This window comes from Fukomys damarensis, unplaced genomic scaffold (genome assembly GCF_012274545.1).
Source record: "Fukomys damarensis isolate Sample0158 unplaced genomic scaffold, DMR_v1.0_HiC HiC_scaffold_17, whole genome shotgun sequence".
NCBI classification, from domain to species: domain Eukaryota; kingdom Metazoa; phylum Chordata; class Mammalia; order Rodentia; family Bathyergidae; genus Fukomys; species Fukomys damarensis.
This window is the reverse complement of record NW_022900929.1, coordinates 1,265,974-1,291,319: the sequence shown is the minus strand read 5'-3', so window position 1 is coordinate 1,291,319 and position 25,346 is coordinate 1,265,974. Positions and strand designations below refer to the sequence as shown.

Below are 25,346 nucleotides of genomic sequence, written 5' to 3'. Positions count from 1 at the left end.
TTGGGCATTTATTTTTTCCATTTCTTTCTTATGCTGGGCCTTCATGGCTTCTATCATGGTCCTGAGCTCATCTGTTTTTTTGTCAGTTTCTGCTTTAGAGTCTCGAATCACGACTTCCATTTTGCTCACTATCTCTATGGTTGTCTGGGAAATTGTTTCTGTTTTGAATTTTTCTAGAGCCTGATTGATCTGTTTTGTTATTTCCTGTGCTTTGAGTTCAGGGTGTCCTGGTGGTTCACTATCAGCCTTTTCATCCTCGTTTGCCCTACTGTTTGCCATTGGTGAACTGGAAGTCTGTCCTTGTGTGTTGCTTAAGTGTTTTCTCATTTTTATTTTTGTTGTCAGACTGTCCTTGGTTTAATCTCTGGGTTATCACCCAGATCTTCCTGATATAGTTGCACCCTAGCTTCTGTGTCTCTAACGACCCACAGACATTCTCATCTTCATAACATCAGAGAAACAGCTCATCAAATCAACCACAATGCTTTACGCCAACTGATACAATCAGCGACACATTAAGATCAAGCACAACTTGGAAACTGACCACCTGTGGTAGTCACTAGTCTATCACCCTTAAATCATTTGAATTAAATTGAAATCAAAAAGCAGTCCAGAACATGTCTACAGTGAACAAAATTTCAATATAGTGTATTTACCATTTAATGGCTCAGACAGAGCAAGGATGCAAGACTCCTGGTCTCAGTTAGCTGATGGCTGAACCCCATGACGCTGACTGACCTCGGGCTGCAAGGCCCAGATTGAGTTCCCCAACCTTCTGAGTGGTTGTACTCCACAGCCTTCTATTACAGGTTTCCCACGCCCTTTCTTTAAAAATGTTCAAAGTTGGGAACTCAGAAAAATACCCTTGATGACCACCTCTGCCTCTGCATTGTGGGTCCAAAGACTGGTACAGTCAGGAGGTCTGAGAATGCAGGGGGGCGGACTTATGGGGGTTCAGGTGTCGGCTACCTTCCCAGTGCTTGAGCAATGGCCGCTGGGTCAGGAGCAGGCATGTCTCTCCTTCCTGCGGTGGATCCGGGCCCAGGCTACCTTCCCCGTGCTTGAGCAATGGCGGCTGGGTTGGGAGCAGGCGTGGCTCACCTTCCCGCGGTGGATTGGGGCCCAGGCTACCTCCTGGCGCTTGAGCGATGGCGGCTGGGTCAGGAGCAGGCGTGTCTCTCAATATTCTGAATTTATTCAAAACATTTACCTTCCTGTCATTTCAACTTTGGAGAAGAGCCAGCAGTTGCATGGTACTATATCTGGTGAAGGATGTGAGGACACACTGCAATGTTTTATGAGCCTGCCTTCCTATGGGCTGGCACTTGGCAGCCATAGTTTTGACCATACCGTGTAAAGACATAAAAGAGGCTTTCTAGAACTACTTTAGAAAGTGACAAAAACAATAGAAAAAGTATGTTTGGAGGGAGGGGAAGTATTTGGAGAGGGACAAATGGTGAAATATAAATTTTTTTCTTTCTTTTTTTTTTTTTTTTTTTTTTTGAGACAGGGTCTCATATTGTGTGGGCTGGTTTTGACTCACTGTGTAGCCCAGGCTGGCCTTGAACTTGTAGTGATCCTCCTGCTTCAGCCTCCTGACTTCTGGGATTACAGGGATGTGCCACCACATCTGGAAATATATCTTACCGTAACTGAGATCCATTTTTAGATGTTTGTTTTTTTTTTTTTTTTTTTTTTGGCACTGGGGGGTGTTGAAATCTAGTCCTTGTACTTGTGAGGAAGGCAGCAGAACCACTGAGCTAAAAACCCGGCCCTAAAATTTGATTTTTTGTTTGTTTGTTTGTTTTTTGGTACCAGGGATTGAACTCTGGTCCTTGCGCTTGTGAGGAAGGCAGCAGAACCACTGAGCTAAATCCCCAGCCCTAAATTTTTTTTTTTTTTTTTTTTTTTTTTGGTTCCAGGGATCAAACTCTGGTCCCCATAACACATTTAAAATTTTAAAAAAATGATTCACTCTTATTTTTGATCACCCCATGTATGGTTCCCCCTCTCTGGCCTTTTAGAGACAGGGTCTCCCTATGTGTAGTTCAGGCTAGGCTCAAATGCCTCTCTCAGACTCCCCAGTGAGATTATTGTTGTATACAGCCATGCCTGACTTTATTTATATAATTTTATATTGTCCCATAGGTTCCTCAAACTGTTCATTTTCTTCTCTTTTTTTGGTTTGTTCTTAGATTGGAAAATATCTATTGATCTATCTTCAGGTTCACTTCATATTTGTCATCTAGTCTACTGGGTTTTAAATATTTTTGGAGTTCAGTGCAGTTATTTATTTTACTTTCAGTTCTAGAACTTCCATTGGGGTTTTGTTTGTTTGTTTTTTGGTGGTACTGGAGATTGAATCCATGGCCTTCACACTGAATTACATCTCCAGCACATTTTTATCTTTTACTTTGAGACAGGTTCTTGATGAGTCACTAACTTGCCCAGGCTGGGTTTGAACTTTTGATCTTCCTGTCAGAGCCTCCTTGTCCTTTTTTTAATTTTATATTTTGAGACAAGTTCTTGCTAGTTGCCCTGGCTGGGCTTGAACTTGCAGTCCTGCCTTACCTCTCCCAGGGTGCTGGGATTATAAGCATGTACTACTACACCCAGTGCATGTCTAATAATTCTTGACTATATAGTGGACATTATATGAATGAAATTATGTAGTGATTCTAGATTCTGTTATTCTGAAGAGTTGATATTTTAATTACAGACAGTTCAGTTGCTGAATGAGTTTAGAATGCATTGAACCTTGTGTAGACTCAGTTTCATGCTTTAGTTGGGAGGATCTGCCAAAGGAAGAAGGTGTTTCCTAAGTCCCTCTGAGTTGGTGGGGTTTAATCTCCAAAGTCTGTCTCCCTGTGGATCTCATCAAAGGTTAATTTTAGGCATCATTGAGGCTGGTTTAGGATAGACCTTTGTAGAGCATGGTCTTCCCCAGCTGTATGTCTGATGTCTGGGATCTTAGTATATTAAGTAGGTATTTGCATACTGGGCAGGCTTGAACTCCCAGCATCCTCTAATTTTGCTAAACCTCCAGTACCTCCATTCATCTCTCAATCCTAAAGCAAGACCTCAGGTGGTATTAGCCTGTCTGTGCAGCCCACCCATCCATCAAAGCCTTGGGACAGTTCAGTAATTCACTTTTCTCTGGGGCTGTGCCATCTCAGCTGGCCTGGCTTGTACTCTCCTTCACTCTTGCACCTGAGAGGAGAGCCATAGTGTTCATGAGACTCATCTCTTGGAAATCATGGTCTTGTCTAACACTTGAAAAAAGTTATCTCCTATTTTATCCAAGTGTGTGTGTGTGGGGGGGCTGTACTGGGAATTGGATCCAGAGCCTTCCCATTGAGCTATATCCCAGCCCTTTAAAAAATTTTTATTTTGAGATAGGGTCTTGCTAAGTTGCCCAAACTGGGCTTGAACTTGTGATCTTCCTGCCTCTGCTTCCCAGAGTGCTGGAATCACACTTAGTTTCTTTTCCCCAACTTTATGGATCATCTGGGTACCAGTTAGTCTTACCAGACAGATGAGAAAGTCATACTTCTTATTTTTAATGTGGGGATAATAATAAAACTTTTCTCATAGTTGATAAGCTTTAAGAATAATGATGTTTCCTAGTGTGTGTCTTCATGGTCTTTTAAACTAAAAAAAAAGAAAAAATAAAGCAAACACTAGGGGGATTGAGATGCTCCATCTGTAGCAGTGGGTAGTATTTTAGTTGGCTGTTGTGTTCTGTTTTTAATAAACATTTTCAAGTACTTGGGGTGAGGTGGGACTAAAGTTCTGAACTATTTAGAGATGTAGTTAAGGAGTTTTCTCTTTGTCCAAATGACTAAAGCAAGCTGTTAAAAAAACATAAAAAAATGAGAGGTGAAAGGGGGTGAGCCTGCGTCCTGCCTTTTATTGAAGGAACCCATGAGAAGCCTGTAGTCCTGGCAGGTTTAGTGGGGAGGCTGAATCCCTGGGGCAGCCTGTGAACCTGCAGGAACAAGCCCATGGGCCGGGTTGGATTTGGATTGCATCTCATTTGAGAATCAGTAAGCAGATTTTGGCCTTATGTATGGGAAACCATGAACTATGTATGTGAAAAAGGAAGCCTGATACTACTGAAGTGCAACAGCTCAGGGTAGGGAGGAGAAACATCAGAAACAGTTGAAAAAGGATACAATTAAGAGAATGAAAAGAAGAAAAGGAAAAAGTAAAAAATGAAAAGGAAGAGCTAATGGAAAATCTAAGGCAAATTGACGAACAGACCCTGAAAGCTCAAACATGTAAAATGAAAACAATGATTCACATATAAAAAACTACTTAAAGAATTACTGAAGAATATCAGGGAAATAGAACATGAGAGTATGGAACATCTCTATCAAGACAATTTCAAAGGCAAAGGACATGCATTTTGTTTTTCCTATATAGTTTTCCCAGCCTATTCTAAAAATAAAAGTCAGTGAAGCTGTATATTGAATTTTTTCCTTGTGATTTTGAAATCTGTATAATTTCTCTTTAATGAAAATCACTTGGCTTAGTTCTTCAAATTAAGTACTAGAATGCTCATCAGTAGGCATTTCTAAATTATCATTCCTGCCACTCAGAAAAATACCTCTAAGAAGTGAGCTCAGTATAAAAAAAGCTCCCTGTAATTTTGGGAATCTTAGTGATTCATTTCTCTATTTAGGGATAAAAATTCTGGACTAAGTAATTTGGTGTTTTAGTTATTTTCTTTATTGCTGAGACCCAACACCTGACACTCACAACTTAAGGAAGGTTTTATTTTGCTACATTTCAGTCCATTGGTCAGCTGGCTCCATGGCAGGACAGCATGGCAGAGATGCATGGCTGAGGAGTGCTGCCCGTGCCATGGAGGCAGGAAGGAGAGCCAGAGCAGAGAGGAAGGGAGGAGGCTGGGAGGGATTAATCATTCCAGGCCATGCCCCATCCTGTGACCCACCTCTCAGACCAGACCCCAGCTCATAAAGCCCATCAGCTGTAACCCCAATGATACAATCACTTTCCAAAAGCCCCACGTGTGAGTATATGAGGCTTTGGTGGACATCTAGGTAGAAATCATAGCATTGGGCTATCTTTCAAGACAAAATACAGAAACTTTTAAGTTAAAAGTTACATGAGAAATTACTCTTTATCTAAAAGCTGGTTGGCCGAGTTTAAGTATTGGCAGAAAAATTAGGCAGCTTGTTGAATGAAGACTATCGCTGGCCCAGCATGGTGGTGCACACCTGTAATGCCACATGATGGGAGCTCAGTAAATACTTGGCAGATGAATAAGTGAGACATTAAGTGAGAAAATTTTATTGTTAGATACACTTGATTTGAATTTACTTAGCTGTTTTTTTAGATAATACTTTTGTTAGGACTGTGGTAGGCACTTAGCCCAGTATTTGGCACATCCAGTTAACATTTATCCTAGATAATGATATATTAACTCATGATCTTCAAATTAGTCCTATAAGGCAGGCATGAAATAATATTCCAGGGAGGTTAAATGACTGTGTATGGTTTGTCTTCTTTGATAGATGGGATTCAGAACCTAAACCATTAGCCGTTTTACTATATTATCCCCAAACTAGAGTTTTCATTTCCTGATCATCATTTAAAAATCAGCTTTCAGTTAAATAATGGGTTAAATTAGGACTATTAAAAGTTAACCTAATTAATAGGTTAGATGTTTAGATTGGAAAAATGTCAGTTTAGGCTCTTCGTTTCCCAGATGAGGAAAAGGTTATAGCTAGCCATGAACTCACTAGAGGCCACACTGTCTTCTAGAGGTTTCATTGGGATTGTGGCAGAGCCAGCCTAGAATGGACTCAATGTTTTCCATAACATTGGCAGTTTTTTCTTTCCTTTTTAAAATTTAAGTTAAATCTTATTTTTAACTGATATGTAGACATAAAAGTTATTCACATTAGTGGGGTCTTGTGGTGCTTCAATACATGTATATGTTCTGTAATATTTAAGTCAGGTTAAATGTATTTTTTACTTCTTTATTGTGAGAACATTCTAAATACTTTTTTTGTGTTTTTCAAACATACAGTACTTATTGTTATCTAGACTCACCCTACTATTCAGTAGCACACCAGGATGCTCCTATCTATCTAGAATTTAAGATGCATTTATCTCCCTTGCCTCATCCCTTCCTCCCTTCCGACAACTCTCCCCAGGGTCTGGTAACCACTGGGCTGCTCTGAACTTCTGTGAAGTCAACTTTTTTAGATTCCACATCTAAGTGAGATCATATGGTACTTGTCTTTCTGTGCTTAGTGTATTTCACTGAATGTTATGTCTAGTTCCATCCTGATGTGGAACATTTTTAAATTTCATTTTTTAAATAGCTACAAGTATTCCAATGTGTATGTATATACCATTTCTTTCCCTCATCCATACTGGGGATCAAACTCAGGACCTTCACATTAAGCTACATTCCCAGACCTTTAAAAATTTTTTTATTATTTATTAATTTTTGTTTTGTTTTGTTTTTTGAGACAGGGTCTCCCTTTGTGGTTCAGGCTGGCCCTGAACTCACTAGCCCAGGCTGGCTTTGAACTTACAGCAGTCCTCCTGCCTCAGCCTCCCAGGTACTGGGATTACAGGCATGTACCACCATGCCCAGCTTTTTAAACAATTTTTATTTTGGGACAGGAGCTTGGTAAGTTGCTCAGGCTGTGTTTGAATTTGCAATTGTCGTATCTCAGCCTCCTAGACTGCTGGGATTATATAGGCATAAGCCACCACACCTGGATTGTACTACTTTTTTAAATTCATTTTTCAGCTTATGGACACTAGAGTTATTTTCTAATTCTTGTGATTAGTGCTGCAATGAATGTGTCAGGATTGACATTTCTATTTTAAGCAGCAGAATTAATTAATTAATTAATTGAGACAGGGTCTCAGTTGCCTTGAACTTACTATATAGCCCAGGCTGGCCTTGGATTTGCAGTGACCCTCCTCCCTCTGCCTCCCAAGTGCTGGGATCACAGTCAGGGGCCACCACTTCTGTCTAACAATAAATTTTACATTCAGTTCTCTTGAATTGGATTTCAGAAGCAACAGTCATCTCAATATATATATAAAACTTCATTATCACAAAAACAACTTAAAAATCAAAATTACTGTTGGCTCTGTAAAAATGTTTCCTTTGAGGTTGTTATGAGTTTAAGGTGAAAATATATACACAAAGCTTAATGAGATTTAAACATTTTTTTTTTCCTAATTAGAATGTGACATCATCTCCTCAGTATTCTACATTCCTGGAACATATCATCCCTCGATTTCTTACATTTCTCCAAGATGGAGAAGTCCAGTTTCTTCAGGAGAAGCCAGCACAGGTAATCTGTTCAAAAGAATCAGTGAGAGAGAAATGCCATGCTGTTGGATTGCAAGCATTTATGAAGTTAACTAACTACACAGAAAATGAGCCTGGGGTGGTGGCGCACACCTGTAATCCCAGCACTCGGGAGGCTGAAGCAGGAGGATTGCTGTGAGTTCGAGACCAGCCTGGGCTACATAGTGAGTTCCTGGTCGGTCTCCACTACATAAAGAGACCCTGTCTCAAAAAACCAAAAAAACTAGAAAATGTACAGTTCCATTTAGAAATGGAAGAGAGATGGATGGGATGGTGCAGGCTTGGGGGCTAAGCTGGAGAAACATGAGTTAGAAGGTAATTTAATTTAACATGCATACATACATACATACATTTATTTATTTATTTGGGTTTTTTGTTTTGGTTTGTTTTGCTTTTTGAGACAGGGTCTCACTATGTAGTTGAGACTGACCTGGAACTCATTATATAGCTCAGGCTGGTCTCAACTCACAGCAGTCCTCCTGCCTCAGCCTCCTATGTGCTGGGATTACAGGTGTGTGCTACCACACTCAGCTATTTTTAATTGTTTTTAAAGGCAGGGTCTCACTACATAGTTTAAGATGGCCTTGAACTCACTCTGTAGCTCTGCCTGGCCTCTAATTTGTGACAGTCCCCTACCTCAGCCTACTGAGAGCTGGGATTATCTGTCTGCCTGGGTAATTTAGGCACAAGAAAGAAAGAGATTTTGTCTCTTGAGGAATACTTGGTCCACAGCTATTACCTCCTCAATTAAATGTCTTGTTTTATTTTGCCTAGGCTATCTCTTTTTGTTGTTGTTGGGTTTGTTTTTGTTTTTTTTTTTTTTTTGACTAGAGATCAAATGTAGGGTCTTCATACTGAGTTACATTCCCCAACTTTTTAATTTTACATTTTAAGACATGGTCTCACTAAGTCTCTTAAATTGCCTGGACTGGGCTGGAATTTAGGATTGTCATGCCTCAGCCTCTCGGAGTGCTGGGATTACAGGGGTGTGCTATCATGCTTGGCTTCTTTTAGAATTGCTGATGTATATATGTACACTGTTCATTATGGGAACATTCTAATGATTTAATGACACCACCTCCCATATCTGTGACCAACACTAACCTTGCTAATTTTAGTTTTTTATAACTCATGGCCAGTTTCATTTTATCTGTACAACCCCACTCTTCATACTCCTCTCCCTTCCTTGGTCATTTTAAAGTAGTCCCATTATACCATTTGTCTGTAACTATTGCAGCTTGCTTGTCTTTACAAGGACTTTTAAAAGTTGCCATAATACCAATGAAGTATTGCTAGTTGAGGTATTTTTATATTGTACCAGTTCAGGAAGTTACGTATTTGACCTGCCTTTTAGCTGTCAGCCCCACAGGCAGAATCATGAAAGCTTCATACAGTTTATGATGTAACTAGTTTTTCGGTCCAAGGTAATTGGAGGTTGCATGATGGGAGCAAACTGAGATTGTTAAGGTGGGGGGATCATAAATTCATTTTGTGTTTTGCTCTTTCATTTTAAGTCTATCTTGTATTTGCATACTTGTTCTTTTGGTGGAAATACTGGTTATTTGTGACAGGAAAAGTTAGTTGATTTTGGTACATAGTTGTAGAAATACTGAAAATAATGATTTTTGAGTACATATTTTGGATTAGGCTTGAGTAATTTACAAGAGTCTTCCTAAAATTAGATTCATCTTTTCTCCTTTTGTATGTGGTTATAGAGATTGAACACTGGGTCTTGTATATACTAAGCAAGTGCTCTACCGCTGCACCATATCCTCAGCCCTTTTAAATTTTATTTTGAGATAGGGTTTGCTAGTTGCCCAGGATGGCCTTGAAGTTTTGATCCTCCTGCTCAACCTCCTGAGTAGCTGGGATTTTAGGTGTGCACCATCACACATAGCTTAGATTGGACTCACATTGTCTTATGGTTGTTACCATTAGGTACTGAATACCCACAATACATATAGAATATAAGACAATTAATTTGGAACTCCTTAATGCATTTTATCTTAATGTTTCCATTTTTTTCCTTACCAGCAACTGCGGAAGCTAGTACTTGAAATAATTCATAGAATACCAACCAATGAACATCTTCGTCCTCATACAAAAAATGTTTTGTCTGTGATGTTTCGCTTTTTAGAGGTAACCTTTGAGAGTTAATTCTTACTGTGTACTGTTGTTCAGAACTTTGAGTGGTTTTCTTATAGTAAAATCCAGTATCATACAACTGTTTCTTTTCACTGAAGTTTTTATTCTCATGAGTAAAAGTTTTTCTCTCTTCCCTTCCCCCCATTCCCTTTCATGAAGAAAGACTGCAGCATGTAATTGGGGTTTTTTTTCTTTTCTGAGTCAGTGGAAGCTGACTGGATGGTGAGATGTGTGGCACATGTGCTAGGTGAGGGTTGGCAGAATTAGCATGGGGTCAGTTGTACATCTCAAGCACAGTGCTTTAGAATAGGCATTCATAAAGATGGTCTTGAATTTTGGGGTTGAATCTAATTGGTATCTGTTAAATTCCTAAAATTGTTTCTCACTCTTAGTCATGATGTGTTTAGGGCCCCCTTGGAAAGATAAGCTTTGGAGTGGGATGGAATTGGGCACCTATCTTGACTCTGCCACTATCTGCCCATACAGTACTATGAAGCCACATTAATTGCTCTGAGGCCTTATAAGTAAAATGTGGATGGTACTCCTCACTCACAGAACATTTGTAAAGTGCTTAGCATGTGGACTAGTCCATGATGAATGCCCAATAGTAGTTTGTTTTTTCCTGGTCTTTGGCAATATGGGTTGAGTATCTCTTAACCAAAGTGCTTAGCACCAGACCTGGGCATGACGGCTCATGCCTGTAATCCCAGCACTTGGGAGGCTGAGGCAGCAGGATCACCTCTATTTTGAGGCCAGTCTGGGCTACATAGTGAGTTCAAGGCCAGCCTGAACTAGATAGTGAGACCCTTTGAGATATAGCCTAAGTGTAAATACAAAATTCCCTTGTTTTGTAAAATCTTACATATGTAGCCTGAAGTGAATTTTATATAGTATGTTTTTAGTGCCTCTGTGTTTTGACTATGATTCATCACTTGAAATCAGGTGTGGAATTTTCCACAACCCTATATTTCCAAGCAATGATTAGTGTCACAGTGGCCATTAGGACATTAGTTCATGGTGTGACTTGCCATATATACCAGTTTCTCCATCTGTCAGTTGTATTGCAGCAGAGCTTACTATTGGGTTGCCCTTGAGCTGTTTATGAATTGTTAGCCAATCAGCTGTAAGTTGATTGATGGAGGGTGTGTATGCAGAAAATGTTTAGAAAATTTATTCTTGAGATTAAATCTTCAGAAGTCTAACTTAAATTTTTTTTTTAAAGACGGAAAATGAAGAAAATGTTCTTATTTGTCTAAGAATAATTATTGAACTACACAAACAGTTCAGGCCTCCAATCACACAAGAAGTAAGTTGTTTATTGATAATATTTCTTAAAGTGTCAACAAGTTTCTGCTGCTGTATAAATTAACTCTTGGAGTTGACTGAACACAGTACTGCTATTAAGTGTGGAAAATATACTCTAAATTGGGTCAATTATTTTTTGGTTTACCATGACTTTTTTTTTAAATATATATATCAGTAGTTTGCTGAATTGGTCCAGTAGTTGAAATATATTAACCACCCAATCTGGCAATACATTTGGGCTGGTGTGCCAGAAGGCTCTAGTCATTGCATGTTAGACCAGGATTAAGACGGGAGTTCTGTAGTTAGACCAGTTAGACCTCAGTTTGGCTCTCAGCTCTCTTAACTGTAGAGTGACCCTGGATCCTTGCTTTTTGAAGCCTTTTCTGTAATATGGGGATAATTACAGTATGTCCTCAAAATGTCTGAAGAATTAGATACAAAAAATTAGTTCTTAGCTCATTGGCACCTACCTACATAGTAAGCAGTAAGCGTACTGTGTTAGTCATAATTAAGAGAATATCTTCTCTGGGGATAACCTTAGTGCCCACTGTAGAGTGTCAGTTCTACAGCAGGATAGAGTCCCTGCCATCTTAGCCCTTCAGAGGACACAGCTGATCTAAGAGCTAGATAGATCCTCCTTACATATTTCTAAGGGGTAATGCCTGACCTGTGACCTTAGCATGGTTAATAGTATTTAGTTTCTTGGTGATTGCCTTTCCTTTTTTTATATGTATATTTCCATATAATTGTGATAATACTGTATATAACATTTTTAAAATTCTTTCCTTCACATTATTTGTAAGCCTTTTCTCAATCATAAATAGTTAATTGTTAATGACTGCATTATGTTCTTATGTCTGACCTTATTTTTAGATATTTTACGATATTTCAAATACTTACTTTATGGCTCTTATGGAGTATCTTTGTTTATGGTTCAAGTTATTTCGTTGACTAGGCTTGTAGAAATAGAGTTCTGGAGTTAAAGGTCTTGATGCTTTAATGCTCCTGGTATATACTGTATCGCTAAGTTGGTTCCTAGAAAAGTGTCGTCAGCAGTTTGTAAGTCTTCTAGTTTATGAGAGACTACCTCTTACACAGCCTTTCATGCATTGTGTGTTATTTTTGAAAGGCAAAACGTGGTGTTTATTTTAATTTTATCAGGGTTGGTTTTTTTTGTTGTTTTTTTTTTGCTGTTTCTAAATTAGGAACTTGTATTTCCCTTTTTTTTCCTATTTGTATCTTGTCTGGAATTTTCCTTATCTGTTTTATGTACTCATGTATTAATGATTTAAGTTTTTTCTTATTGTAATCATTTTCTGGTTATAAACATCCTATAATGAAATTTTCTTTCAGATTCATCATTTTTTGGATTTTGTGAAACAAATTTACAAGGAACTCCCAAAAGTAGTGGTATGTTTTTACTATAGTTTGAGTTTATTAGTTGTATATTTTATTGTTCTATTCCAAAGGAAATTTAGAACAATTTTCTTGAAGAAGAAATTGAGGGGGGGGCTTGCTAATTTTAGGATGGGGAATGTATAGTGATGGTTAAAATCTAGGTTGATGAATCAGCTGTTCAGAAAGTTCTTTTGATTTTCCTATTGAGATTAAGTATTTTTGACATAGAACCAATATATTTTTATCGTAGAACTTTTGGACCACAGTGATATATGCTCACCCATGTTTATAGCAGCACAGTTTGTAATAAGTAAATCTTGGAAACAGCCTAATTGCTCATCAACTGGAGACGGGATAAAGAAGATACTCAGCCATAAGCAATGAGAAACTAGAGACATTTATAGCTAAGTGGATGCACATTGTGCAAATACTGAATAGTTTCTTTGGTGTGAGAAACTAAAAGTGTAAATTAGATAAAAATGTATAATTGAAATTGTGTAATAGGAAAAAGTTGGAGGGGTAGGGAAAAGCTAAAAAGGGAAAAGAAAAAATAAGAGAAAAAGAAACAAATGAAAACAAAGTCTCTGTAAATAGGGAAGGTGGAGGAACAGAAGAGGGCAGGGGAATGGGGAAAAATCAGAACCAAGATACATCATGTAAAGGTACAAGATCCCAATGGTGAATGTAACTGTGTTGTATACCTAAAATGTACCGATAAAAAAGGAAAAAAGAAAAGTAATTATTAAATGAAACCACATATTGATGAAAAATTTTAGTTTCTAAATTATAGGTGTATCTTACATGTAATTATACATCAAAGATTAAAAAAAAAGAAATTTTGGAAAAAAAAGCGAACATAGTTCAATCTTAATTCTGAATTGTTATCAATGAACTGACATTGAGATTTTGTTGTTTTTCACTTTTTGCATATTACATATGGTCAGGGTCATAATCTTGAAGCCTTGTGGGAGAAGTGGTGTGTGTTTTCCATATTTTTACATATCATTACCCCCCCCTTGTATTGTTAACTGTACAGGCATTTTGGTTTCTTCTATGAAAATGTCAGATATATTTTGTGTTTGACTTTAGGATAAACACAGTTTACTCTCTTTCTGTAGAACCGCTACTTTGAGAACCCCCAGGTGATACCTGAGAACACAGTGCCTCCCCCAGAAATGGTTGGTATGATAACCACAATTGCTGTGAAAGTCAGTCCTGAGCGTGAGGACAGTGAGACTCGGACAGTAAGTATTCTCAGCTGGTATGCTGAATTTGTGAAACAACCAGACCATGGCTCCTTGAGTTGGGAGAGGAAAAATAATGAGATATTGACCTTTTAGATGTTTAAGTTTTTCTTTTTTTCTTAAATACTCAAAAGCATTTAAGATAAGTAACTGTGTGTGCCCTGGAGAGCATCACTGGTAGTGCCATGCAGTCTGAAGATGGTAAAGATGAAGCCTCCACTGATGCTAGGATGTAAAGACTAGCTTGTCCCAGAAATCCAGAGTCTCTTGCTGGGAGGATCAGCAGACCAGGACTAGAGGGCTCTGTACTGTCCTTAGCACTGAGTTTTTTGTTTTTGTTTTTTCAGACGAGGTCTTACTGTGTAGCTCAGGCTGGCCTTGAACTCATTATATTGTAGCCCAGGCTGGCAGTTCTGCCTCAGCCTTCCTGAGTTTTGGGATTACTGGTGTGCACCACCACACCAACAGCATTGAGTCTTGACATTAATGAAGTTCCTGAAACAACAGATAAAATGTAGTTGAGTCCCTGAGAAAATGGGCTCTCAAGCATAGAGCATCAGGACTTTGTTTCCACTCGCAGCTGTGATTTTCTGGTGTAGAGAAAGGTCTAAACCTTTGTTCTTATCTTATTTTTCCTCTTATCTGAAAAACCTGTGTTGTGGAATTTTTGTGCAGGGGGAGACTACCACATTGATTATGCCTCAAGCAGGGTGTAAGCTATGCAGGCTGGAAAGAGTTAACCTCACAGTTGGCTTGTTTATAGAAGTGATTCTGGCCAAAGCCTAGGTGCTGAGGTCAGAGCATGTCTTACCCAAATCTTACTGGCCCATTTTTTGTGAAGGTAATGATGGGATTGTCTACAGGTATTGTGTTGTTTTTGTAGTGTCTGCTGCAGAGGTAACATGTATTATAGCTTTATCTATTACAGCTTTATCATGACTTGTATTCTTACGGTTAAGAATATTTTATCACTCATATTTAACTTAAGTGGCGCATTTGTCAGCACTCAGGAGGCTGAGGCAGGAGGATTGCTGTGAGTTGGAGGTTAGCCTGGGCTGATTAGTAAATTCAAGGCCAGACTGAATTACATCGTAAGACTCTGTCTTTAAAAAAAAAGTTTCAGTCTGTGCTAAGATGAATAAGAAACTAAATTTTTAGTAAAGCTTTTATTTCTTTATTCTTTCACTCTTCTTGAATTAGGAACTTTTCTGTGTATCACCTCCCTCTTTTTTTTTTGGCTTGTTTCTCTGTCCATTTGTATTCTAGATCTGATGTTTTCCTTACCTGTTTTGAGTTGTTAAGATTATTCAGGTTTTTTTTAAAGAAAATTCATTAACATTTTATCTTTCTAAATATCTTTGAAATAAACTGCTGAACAGTTAATTGTACTTTCTGATACTTTTTGCTATTCTTCTAAGCTTAAAATTTTTTTAGGTGATTTGAATTTTTTGATAGATTTTCTTAGTTTTTACTAGAAGTGGTTATGATAGAAAATATAAAAAACTTCATATTAAATGATAGTTCTTTGTAGTTTGTTTTCAAAATAGTTTGGATCCTTCATCACAGATGTTTACAAAGATGTCATTGTGTTGGGGTCGGGGATTTAGCTCAGCGGTTCAGTGGCCTGTCTTGAAAGCTCAAGGACCCGAGTTTAATCCCTGGTACCAAAAAAAAAAAAAAAAAAAAAAAAAAAAAAAGATGTCAGTGTTTTTTTGTTTCATTGTATTATTGCTGGGTGGGACAGTGATCGCATTGCTCTAAATGCCACCGTGATAATCGTAGTTCTGCTTCTTTCTTACAGCATTCCATCATTCCTAGAGGATCGCTTTCTCTAAAAGTGTTGGCAGAATTGCCCATTATTGTTGTATTAATGTACCAGGTGTGTTCATTGCTTATTAGTTTTTTGTTTTTATGACAAAATTCACCCCTAATGTTCTGTAGCAAAAGATTACGATACGCACATGTTGACTAATGTAGCAGCTTCTATCATTTCTTTGGTACGTTAGGTAATATTGCTGTGAAATCATGAAAATCTAATATGTTTGCTTTCAGCTCTACAAACTGAATATCCACAATGTTGTTGCTGAATTTGTGCCCTTGATCATGAATACCATTGCAATTCAGGTATCTGCACAAGCCAGGTGAGATTTCTCTGAATAGAAACATAGTGACTGCCACAGTGCTTTACTTCCATTTAGTACCACACTTGGTGCTGTTGTTCTTAAGACATCAAAATGATGAGTGTTAAAATTGTCATAAAATTAAATGCACTTTGGACCTTGAACTAGTGTTTCAGTAATTATAATTATTTTAGTTTCTCATTTTGAAAAGACATTTTGGTTGCCTTTATCTTGTTAATTAGGCATCACTGTATTCACTGTGGGATATCCAGGGTTTTCTTACCGTCAGTCCTTGCTCTGGCTATTCTTTTCAGCTTGAGTGCTAGAGTGATTCTTTCCTTTGTGTGCCCTTCACCTGTCACCCTGAATTTCTGAACAGGCCAGCCATATTTATCATTTGGAGACTTTTCTCCAACTTGTATAGCATTTCTCTTAAAGATTTCTGTGGCTTACTCTTGTGACTTGCAGCCTATCTGCTGAGTCGTTAGAGGATAGTCTCTGGTGGGAATCATCTCAAACAACCCCATGGACCCAACACAGGGCTTGCATTGAGCATATAGGGTACACTAATGCTCTTTGTGATAGAGTGTATTAGTCTACCATTGGCTTTACAGAATTCATGTTGTACCTGCTATGACATGGCTTGGTGAGCTGTTTGGTTTGGGGCCTTGAAACCCTCTGTTTGGAACATCATAAAAGTATAGAATCATTTATGTTGTTGCTATGTTATTCTGGTCTGTGTAGAAATAAATTTGTGGGCTTAGTCATTGTTACAGGCAATTAATACTAACGTCACCTAAAAAGTGAGAACTAATACTGTAAATTTTATTCATTTTCTACTCAGGCAACATAAGCTTTATAACAAGGAGTTATATGCTGACTTTATTGCTGCCCAGATTAAAACATTGTCATTTTTAGCTTATATCATCAGAATTTATCAGGTAAGTTCACTGAATTTTGTAATTTACATGTAACAGCATTTACCTTTTGTGTGTGCACATTTCTTTGAATTGACAATTGCTTATAGTTGCTAACCATGAACACATTAAGATATAGAATATTTTCATCACTCAAAACAATTTCCTTGTAGAGTTTTCTTCCTTGTGTCAATTTCTTTTCATCTGTACTTCCTAACAGAACCCTGATCTGTTTTCTGTCCCAATAATTTTGCCTTTTCCAGTGTCCTGTAAATGTCATATATAGTATATAATGAATGTTATTTGTTTATACTGGCTTCTTTCACTTAGCTATAATGCTGAGATGCATCCTTGTTATTTTATCAAGATGACATATTTTCATTGCTGGTTAGTTGTCTTAGTCTGCTCAGCTGCCTTAATAAAATACCATAAATTAAGTAGTTTAAACAACACAGATTTAATTTCTCCACGTACTAGAGGCTGTAAGAGCCAAGGTCAAGGTTCCAGCAGGGTTTGGTTTCTAGTGGGAGCTGTCTTCCCCTTGCCAAAGGTGGCCCATTTGCTCTTCTGGAGTGAAGAGATGGCTCTTTTTCCTTTATAAGGCCATAGTCTTGGGAGATTATATTCCTACATTATGATGTCATTTAACTTCACTTCCTAAAGACACTAATTCCACATCCATCATATTGGTGGTTACATGGGCTGGGGATTTAGCTCAGTGGTTGTGCCACCTGCCTCGCAAGCACAAGGACCTGTGTTCAATCCCTGGTACCAAAAAAAAAAAAAGTAAACATTGGTGGTTACAACATCAGTATATCAATTTGGTGGCCATCCGAATGGCACTGTTTAGTCCAAGGCAGTAGTATTCTGTTTTCTGATTGTACCATGATGAATTTAGCTATTCACAAATTGGTGTATATTTGAGTTATTTCATAAGTTTTTTAGAAACAGCTTTATTGAGGTGTAATTTACATATCATAAAATGGAGCGGCTTTTAGATTATTCACTGATCTGTATGACTGCAGCACTATACAATTATAAAACAATTTTATCACCCCAAAAGAAACCCTGTACCTCTTAGGAGTCACTGCTGTTCTCCCCCAGCCCCCTAGTTTTGGCAGTGACTAATGTATTTTTTGTGATGTATTTGCCTGTTTTATTTTTGGCTATTAGGATTAAAACTCCTATGAATAAGCATTTGCATATAGATTTTCACAATTTGGCTTGTTGACTTGATGTTTTTAGAAGTTATATGTTTAGGCAAGTAGCTGTGAAAGAGATTGAAACTTAAAAATGGCATTACAAAATAAAACTGGAGGTAGTTTTGGATGCTTTTGCGAAGCACCTGTAGCAGGTCTGTCCAACATGCAGCCTGTAGGCTGTTTGCCCTTTTTTACGTTATAATAAAAAATATACATATATAAAGGAGGTTTTGTTACTTACATTAACTGTATTATGTATTTTATTATTTATTTTGGTACCGGGTATTGAACTCAAGACCTTGTACTTGCCAGGCAGGTGCAGAGGCAATGAGCTACATCCTGGCCCTATGTTAGGTATTTTACGTGAGGTCCAAAATAGTTCCGCTTCACTTGCCTACTGCCCAGCCAAGCCAGAAGGTTAGATACCTGTGAGAGTATTTTTGATTTTCATTGGTAGTTATGACTCTTCTTTACTTTAATAATAAGAATTTAAAAGGAAAAATAAAATAGACCTTATCTCCCATCAATCAAAATTCTTCTGTCGTCAGTCTTTTGTCTGACAGGGTCTCACTATGTAGTTCAGGCTGGCCTTGAACTCACTGTGTAGCCCAGGCTGGTCTCAAATGTGTGGTGATCCTCTTGACTCAGCCTCCTGCATTTTGGAATTGTGGTGTGTGCCACTATGCTCAGCTTGTATAGTCAGTCTTGAATCTTAAAGTATTGAATATATTTAGTTCTTATCTGTTCCATAGCAATGGAATTGTAATTCAGTATTTTCTGTAAGAATTTTATCTCAGGAAAATAAAAGTAAAAACATACACTAAATTGTTTGTTATAAAAACCACCAGCCTGGAGTGGTGGCTCTTGCCTGTAGTCAGCCCTTGGGAGGCTGAGGCAGGATGATTGCTGCGAGTTTGAAGCCAGCCTCAATTACATAGTGAGACTGTCTCAAAAAAACAAAAAATAAGCAAAAACTACCTTTGAAAGCTTTTGTAAACTTTTTTTTTATATCAGAATGTGTTTAATTAGATAATGATAATTTACAGAAAGGAAATAGAGCAATTTGATTTACCTGATTCAGATTTTTATTCAGATTTCCTTGGTAGTTCAGTGAATCAGCTTGTGTTCTCTTGGTAAACTGCCTTCCTGAGATACTTCAAAAGGAGACTGTGATTAGATTTATTGTAAGCTGTTTTTATCCATCTCTGGTATCATTCATGCCTACCACTAATGGCTGACTAAATAAAGGGTGTTTACATTTTAAACACTGACCAGCATTTTCTTTCCCTCCAATAAGTAATGCAACTGACCACTGATACTAGGGAAGACACCGAGAAAGTACAGATAGCACCCATGATCCTACTGTGCAGAAGAAAGGCTGTTTTATGTTGCCATGCATCTTCCACTGTGGCGGTGTGTGTATGTACACACACAGTGATTAACACTTTTTGGATACTGACTGTTTGGTAGGCCTATAACTTTATGAGATTTCCTTTAGTTCTAGAATCTATGCTTACTCTTACTGAATTTTTAAAAAACTGATAGAATTTGGGTTTTTCTCCGCACCTTTTTGGGAGTATGACTGTGTAGCTTTACCCCTTTGACAGGAGTTGGTGACGAAGTATTCTCAGCAAATGGTGAAAGGAATGCTACAGTTACTCTCAAATTGTCCAGCAGAGACTGCACACCTGAGAAAGGAGCTTCTGATTGCTGCAAAACACATCCTTACCACCGAGCTCAGAAACCGTATGGCTGTCTTGTCTTTGAATGCTTGCATAACCCTGTGGCCATCTTTGGGATGGGCTCAGTGGCATCCCATGGCTGTGCTGCCAGGTTCCACGTATCTCTTCTTTATTGCCATAATGAGTTTATTCTTTCTTTCTGTGCCTCTCTACTCACCTCTCCTTTGTATTGCCTGCTCCCTTCTTGCATCTTCTAGCCTGGCACCAGGGGTTCTCCCTTTATCTTTTCAGAAATCTCATAATTAGGGGCTGGGGATTTAGCTCAGTGTTTTTGCCACTTGCCCTGTGAGCACAAGGGTCTAAGTTCGATCCCTGATACCAAAAAAAAAAAAAAAAAAAAAAACCCAAAAAAAACAAAACCTCATAATTAATGTGATAATTTGCTTAGCATACTTAATATTCTGAATAGCTTTTGGTACTTTTCTCCCTTGTGACTGCAAATTTTTTGAAATTGCAAGTAGCTATTTGCTTATGTACCTCACACCTATCAGTATTTAAATGGTGAGCACAGGGGCTGGGAATTTGACTCAGTGGGGCCTACACCTGGCTTACAAGCATAAGGACCTAAGTTTGATCCACAATACCCCCCTCCCCAAAGAAAGAGCACAATACAGTGTTTTAATCCTTCATGCCATGAGAATGATGGATTGGTACTGTTTATATGCACAGGACTGGTACTTGGCTTTTGCTAAGCTGATAATTACACTTTTTCTATCAGTAATATAGATTGATAATTTAATACTTTGCATTTTTTGTGTCTAAAAGATTGAAGTTATATTCTAATTATATAGAGATGATAGTGATAGTCATTTTCCCTAGTAATTTTTCATATTAAATGTTTATTTGCTATCAGCTTGTAAATCAGAGGGCACACACATAAAATTGAGACTGGGGTTTGTTGTGTGGTTTTTCGACACAAAAGGATGGACACAGTTGTTAGTGCTTACCCTTGAATTAATACACAAAAGCAGAAGTACTTTTGTGCTACTGAGATACAAATTATAATGACTAATGCACGTGGTATATAGCTGAAAAGAACACTCATTTTTTGGAGAAGGGATTGGGGATATAGTTCAGCATGCACAAGGCTCGGTTCAGCCACAAGCACATACACAGAATGTAAACATTCTTAGACTCCCCTTTAAAAAAATTTAGCACATATAGCAAAGTGCACAAAAGAAATTAGGAAGCATACACCTAAGAATCACCCAGGATAAGAAATATAACAGTGCCTGCACCCATGGCCTCTACTCCCTTCCAGAGCTAATTGCTGCCTGACTTGTCTGGTTACCATTCCTTTGTAGTTTATGTGATTGTCGTGATCATCTCTGAACAGTACCAAAATAGAAGGGCATTAAGAGGAACTCTTTTGTTATTTTTTCTGTACTGGGAACTGCTTGCAGGGCCTTTGCACGTGTTAGGCACTCACTGAACCACATCTGCAGCTCCAGGAGGAGTAGATGTGTGTAACTAGAGTGGATGAGCTGTGCCTCAAGTGCTGTTCTCAGTTCACTTTCCCAGTGCTCCTGTCTTGAGAGTAGTGAGGATTTGAGCTCAGTCACAGGGACCTAGGTGCAGGAGTCTACAACAGTGCCGTTCTTGGTGATGACCAGACAGCTCTTCATCACTGCATAAGCATCCCTCTTTGGAGTCTGAAGCTCAGCAGTAGTCTCAACACTAGCTGCTGTCTTCTGGGATTTGATTCCATTAGACCTGTGGAATTCATCATTTACATTCTTCCTCTTTTTGAGAGGGATCTCTTTGTGTATTGGCTTTTTTCTTAAACAAGATATTATATGTCATTTTATTTTAAAGCCTATAGTATCTTGGGACTTAAGTAGGTACCAGCTTCACATCTCCAAAAGGTTCATTGAAAAAAAACCAAAACATTTAAAGACTCACGTCAAATGTTAACTATAATTATATAAAATACAAGAAATGTATGTTATAGTTAATATTTCCATATTTACTGACATTTTCTCTTTAGTTTTTTGACATCTGAACTGATATCAGTTGTCATCCTTTTTTGTTTGTTTGTTTTTGTTTTTTTTTTTTTGTTTTGGAGACAGGGTCTTGCTATATAGTTCAGGCTGGGCTTGTCTGGTCTCAACTCATGGCGATCCTCCTGCCTCAGCCTCTCAAGTGCTGGGATTACAGGCATGTGTACCATTCCTGGCTATGTCATCCCATTTACACATTTCGAAAGAGTCAGTGAATAGGGAAAATCTAATTATTTATCACAGTTTAGCATTTTTCTAGAGATTCTGCTTCTGAATCATGGAAAGGATGTAAGACTTAATTTCTTATAACATCTCCCTTTATATGTAAATTTTACTCGTCCCTTTAGCTGATTTTTCAGCATTGGTGCCTGGGCCTTCTTTCCTTTTGTGTTTCCTACCTGTGGGCCATGTGCTCCTTCCTCTGACCTCAAAAGGGACTGCTTGCTGTTGCTTGTATTTGCCACATCTCCTGGTGCTGTCTTGCTTCGAAATTAAGCAGAAATGTGCAGTGTGTCTCTAGTATACACATTTCTTTTGTATCTCTGACCCTCAGTAGCTATTTGCTGATGAAAATGTATACTTTGACTTAGTGAGGCTAGCTGTGTGTCAGTCTTGCTTTAGAATCTAAATGTCCTCTTGGGTATCTGTTTTACTTAGTCCATTCTCTGACACTGAAGATGAACCTGACACACCTTTAGAGACAGGTGGCTTGTATGACTCAGCAGAGCCAGTGGCTTGGCCTGATAGCATATGCACCTTTCTTGCCTCCTTTTTGCCCCTTTTCCAGTCTGGGTTGTATGTTGGGCTGCAGACTGACTGCTGTAGATGGGCTGGGAAGTTATTTAATATGTAATTGGTCTTATCAGTAACATGCAATGGGTATCTGTGTTCTAGAGTTCATTCCTTGCATGGACAAGCTGTTTGATGAATCCATACTAATTGGCTCAGGATATACTGCTCGGGAGACTCTAAGGTATGAGATTAGACCCTGATACTTGGTTAAATGCCAGCAACAGTGATCAGTGACACTTAATATTACAAGGCTCCTGGGCCCTGACTTACTCATTGGATTTAGAATAGTAAGAATTTTTCCTTGTTTTATGTACCTTTACTTAAAGGAAGAAATCAGAATAGTTGACATAAATTGCGGGTAGAAATTTTAGATTTTTTTCTTTTCATATAATGTATATTATTGTTAAAAAGAATATTTAACAGCCTACCAAGGTGAAAGAAGGGAAGGAGCTGGGTGTGGTGAAACCTAGGCTTCATACTCCGTTCAGGGCAAGCCTGGACTACACAGTGAGACTGTTTCAAAAATCCTCAAAAAAGAAAGTTGGGTGTCTTTCAGTGTTGCGCAGCTGTACTGATATTTTGTTTAGTTCCTTTTAGTCTGTATTTCTTACGCTTTCAGAATTATATTTTTAACTGTCATACATAGAAACATAAAAAGTATACATATTTATGGCATACCATGTGCTATTTTAAAACATGTAAATATAATTTCTTATAAAATTTCTTACAGTTATACAGTAATTTTTTTTTTTTTTTTTTTTCTGAGACAGGGTCTTACTTTGTAGTTCAAGCTGGCCTTGAACTCACTATGTAGCCCAGGCTGGCCTCACACTTGTGATGATCCTCCTGCCTCAGCCTCCCAGGTGCTGGGATTACAGGCGTGGGCCACCACCATGCCTAGCATGGTTACTGTTTCTAAAGAAGGAAATAATCATCATAATGTGAAATGAATGCTAGTCTTTTTTGTTTGTTTTCTTTTGAGGAAGGCAGGATGAATCTTGGAAAAATGTATAGGATGCTTTGAATACAAAGAGACTGCACACTGTTTTTCTATATTGTTTTAATATATTAAAATATTCTTTGTAAGTTGGGGCTGACTCTGCCTATAATTGGACATGAAATTATGTTACTCCTACTTAAAACCTTCTAATAGCTTTCTGTTGTCCTTAGACAAAACCCAAAGTCTTGACCATACCACACCTATTCCTGCATGACTGAGCTGTGCCCACTTGACCTAACATTCTTGTGTTGCTCTCCCTGCCTGAGTTGCTTTGGCCATGCAGACCTTTTTAGCTCCTTGGCTACTCTGGGCAGTTTCTACCTTGGGGCTTTGGTCTTAACCTGTTTCTCCCATCTGGTCATTTCCCTGGCTTTTTACTTTACGGCCCCTTTTTTGTCCCTAAGGTCTCAGCTTCAGCATCACCTCAAGGGGACTCTCTTGACCCTCTCTCTTAAGAATTGTTCCTTCTCACAGTGCCCCCTTACATAGCTCCTTCAGCATTTATCAACCTCTGTAATTCATTTTCCCCTGGTGTATGTCTTCTATGAATAAGCTCCATGAGAGCAGGGGCTGTGTTTATTAGATGTCCTGTGGTATCCTTGGTGGCATGTGGCAGATACCCACAAGTCCAGTGAGTGAAGAACTAATAGCCTGAGTATTATTCCTGTATCTCTATAAAAATGGTTATAATATATGAGGTATTGATACGTGCTGTTTATTTTTGAGCAGCAAAACCCACTCAGTGTATGGTCAAGCCAGTAATGCCTTCTCGGGTTATCCCTGTGATGTGCCACTGTCTGTTAGGAGCTTCCTGATGTGCATAGAAGTTAACCTTTTAACTTAGACAATAAAGATGTAAGCATCAAGACAAGATTAGCCTTTTAGTCCTGCAGCTGTGAGGGAGTAACAGGGATATGGGGAGCTGGGGCCGTATCAGATCCACTCCACCTAATAGTGGCATTTCTGGACAGTTAGTGATAAATGTGGTGCCTGTGAAGATGTATGCACTAGTGGTTTCTCTGCCCGCAGGCCCCTCGCCTACAGTACGCTGGCTGACCTCGTGCACCATGTTCGCCAGCACTTGCCCCTCAGTGACCTGTCCCTTGCTGTCCAGCTCTTTGCCAAGAACATCGATGATGAGTCACTGCCCAGCAGCATCCAGACCATGTCCTGCAAGCTCCTGCTGAACTTGGTGGACTGCATTCGCTCCAAAAGCGAGCAAGAGAGCGGCAATGGGAGGGATGTCCTGATGCGGATGCTAGAGGTACTGGATAGATGTGGCATCTGTCCTGTACTCTTTATCTTGCTCATTGTTAAATGTACAACTTTTTTATTGGCAAATTTATGAGATGGCCTAGTTGCCCAGCTGGGAGCAGGAGTTAGGCTATGTGGGTTCAAATCCCAGCTCTTGCACTAGCCAGTTGTGCTTGGCGGGTTGCTTTTTTATGTATCTGTTTCTTCATATTTTACTGGTGCTAACCATATTTGACCTTAGCCAAAAGGCCGAGAAGTGATTACCAGTGCTAATCATAGCATCTGCTTCATAGGGTTGCTAGGAAAGTGAAATAAAGCTGTGTGTGAGAGCTCATTCTGTACTTGTGGAAGAGTTCTGGAGGCACAGCAGCCACGTGGTAGCTCAGCCATGGGCATTTCCGTGGCAACCCAGTGGGTTCCCAGCAGAGGGATAACAGATCGTTGCCAAGGCCAGTGGGCAGTGGTGTGGTCCTGGAGGGATGAGTTGGGTAGACCTGGGTCATATCCAGGCCCTTCTTGTCAGATCAGTCATTTCTAAGCCAGACTCTCCATGGAAAAATGGAGATGTAATTAGAGAAACAGCTGGGACAGTAGGTGCTCAGAAATGACCAGCCGCTGTCTTCTTTTGTGACGTCTTATTCTTCTGTCACCTGGAAAGATTGTTTGGTCTATTCATGATCGTTTTCTTCTCCCTGACTTTTCTTCCCATTAGGTTTTTGTTCTCAAATTTCACACCATTGCTCGGTACCAGCTCTCTGCCATTTTTAAGAAGTGCAAGCCTCAGTCTGAGCTCGGAGCAGTGGAAGCAGCACTACCAGGGGTGCCCACTGCCCCCACCGCCCCTGGCCCTGCACCCTCCCC

General features: G+C 38.9%; 1 protein-coding gene across 1 annotated transcript in view; it reads left to right on the top strand.

Annotated features, from left to right (window-relative positions):
* Trrap (transformation/transcription domain associated protein) overlaps positions 1 to 25,346 on the top strand; it is a 139,493-nt gene that overhangs the window by 5,868 nt on the left and 108,279 nt on the right. Inside the window, exons 4-15 of the mRNA XM_033764788.1 lie at positions 7,239 to 7,349; positions 9,401 to 9,505; positions 10,734 to 10,817; positions 12,170 to 12,226; positions 13,333 to 13,458; positions 15,260 to 15,337; positions 15,511 to 15,599; positions 16,423 to 16,519; positions 19,305 to 19,443; positions 22,334 to 22,412; positions 24,261 to 24,495; positions 25,198 to 25,346. Coding sequence (XP_033620679.1) covers positions 7,239 to 7,349; positions 9,401 to 9,505; positions 10,734 to 10,817; positions 12,170 to 12,226; positions 13,333 to 13,458; positions 15,260 to 15,337; positions 15,511 to 15,599; positions 16,423 to 16,519; positions 19,305 to 19,443; positions 22,334 to 22,412; positions 24,261 to 24,495; positions 25,198 to 25,346 — 1,349 coding nt within the window. The remainder of the gene's footprint in view (positions 1 to 7,238; positions 7,350 to 9,400; positions 9,506 to 10,733; positions 10,818 to 12,169; positions 12,227 to 13,332; positions 13,459 to 15,259; positions 15,338 to 15,510; positions 15,600 to 16,422; positions 16,520 to 19,304; positions 19,444 to 22,333; positions 22,413 to 24,260; positions 24,496 to 25,197) is intronic.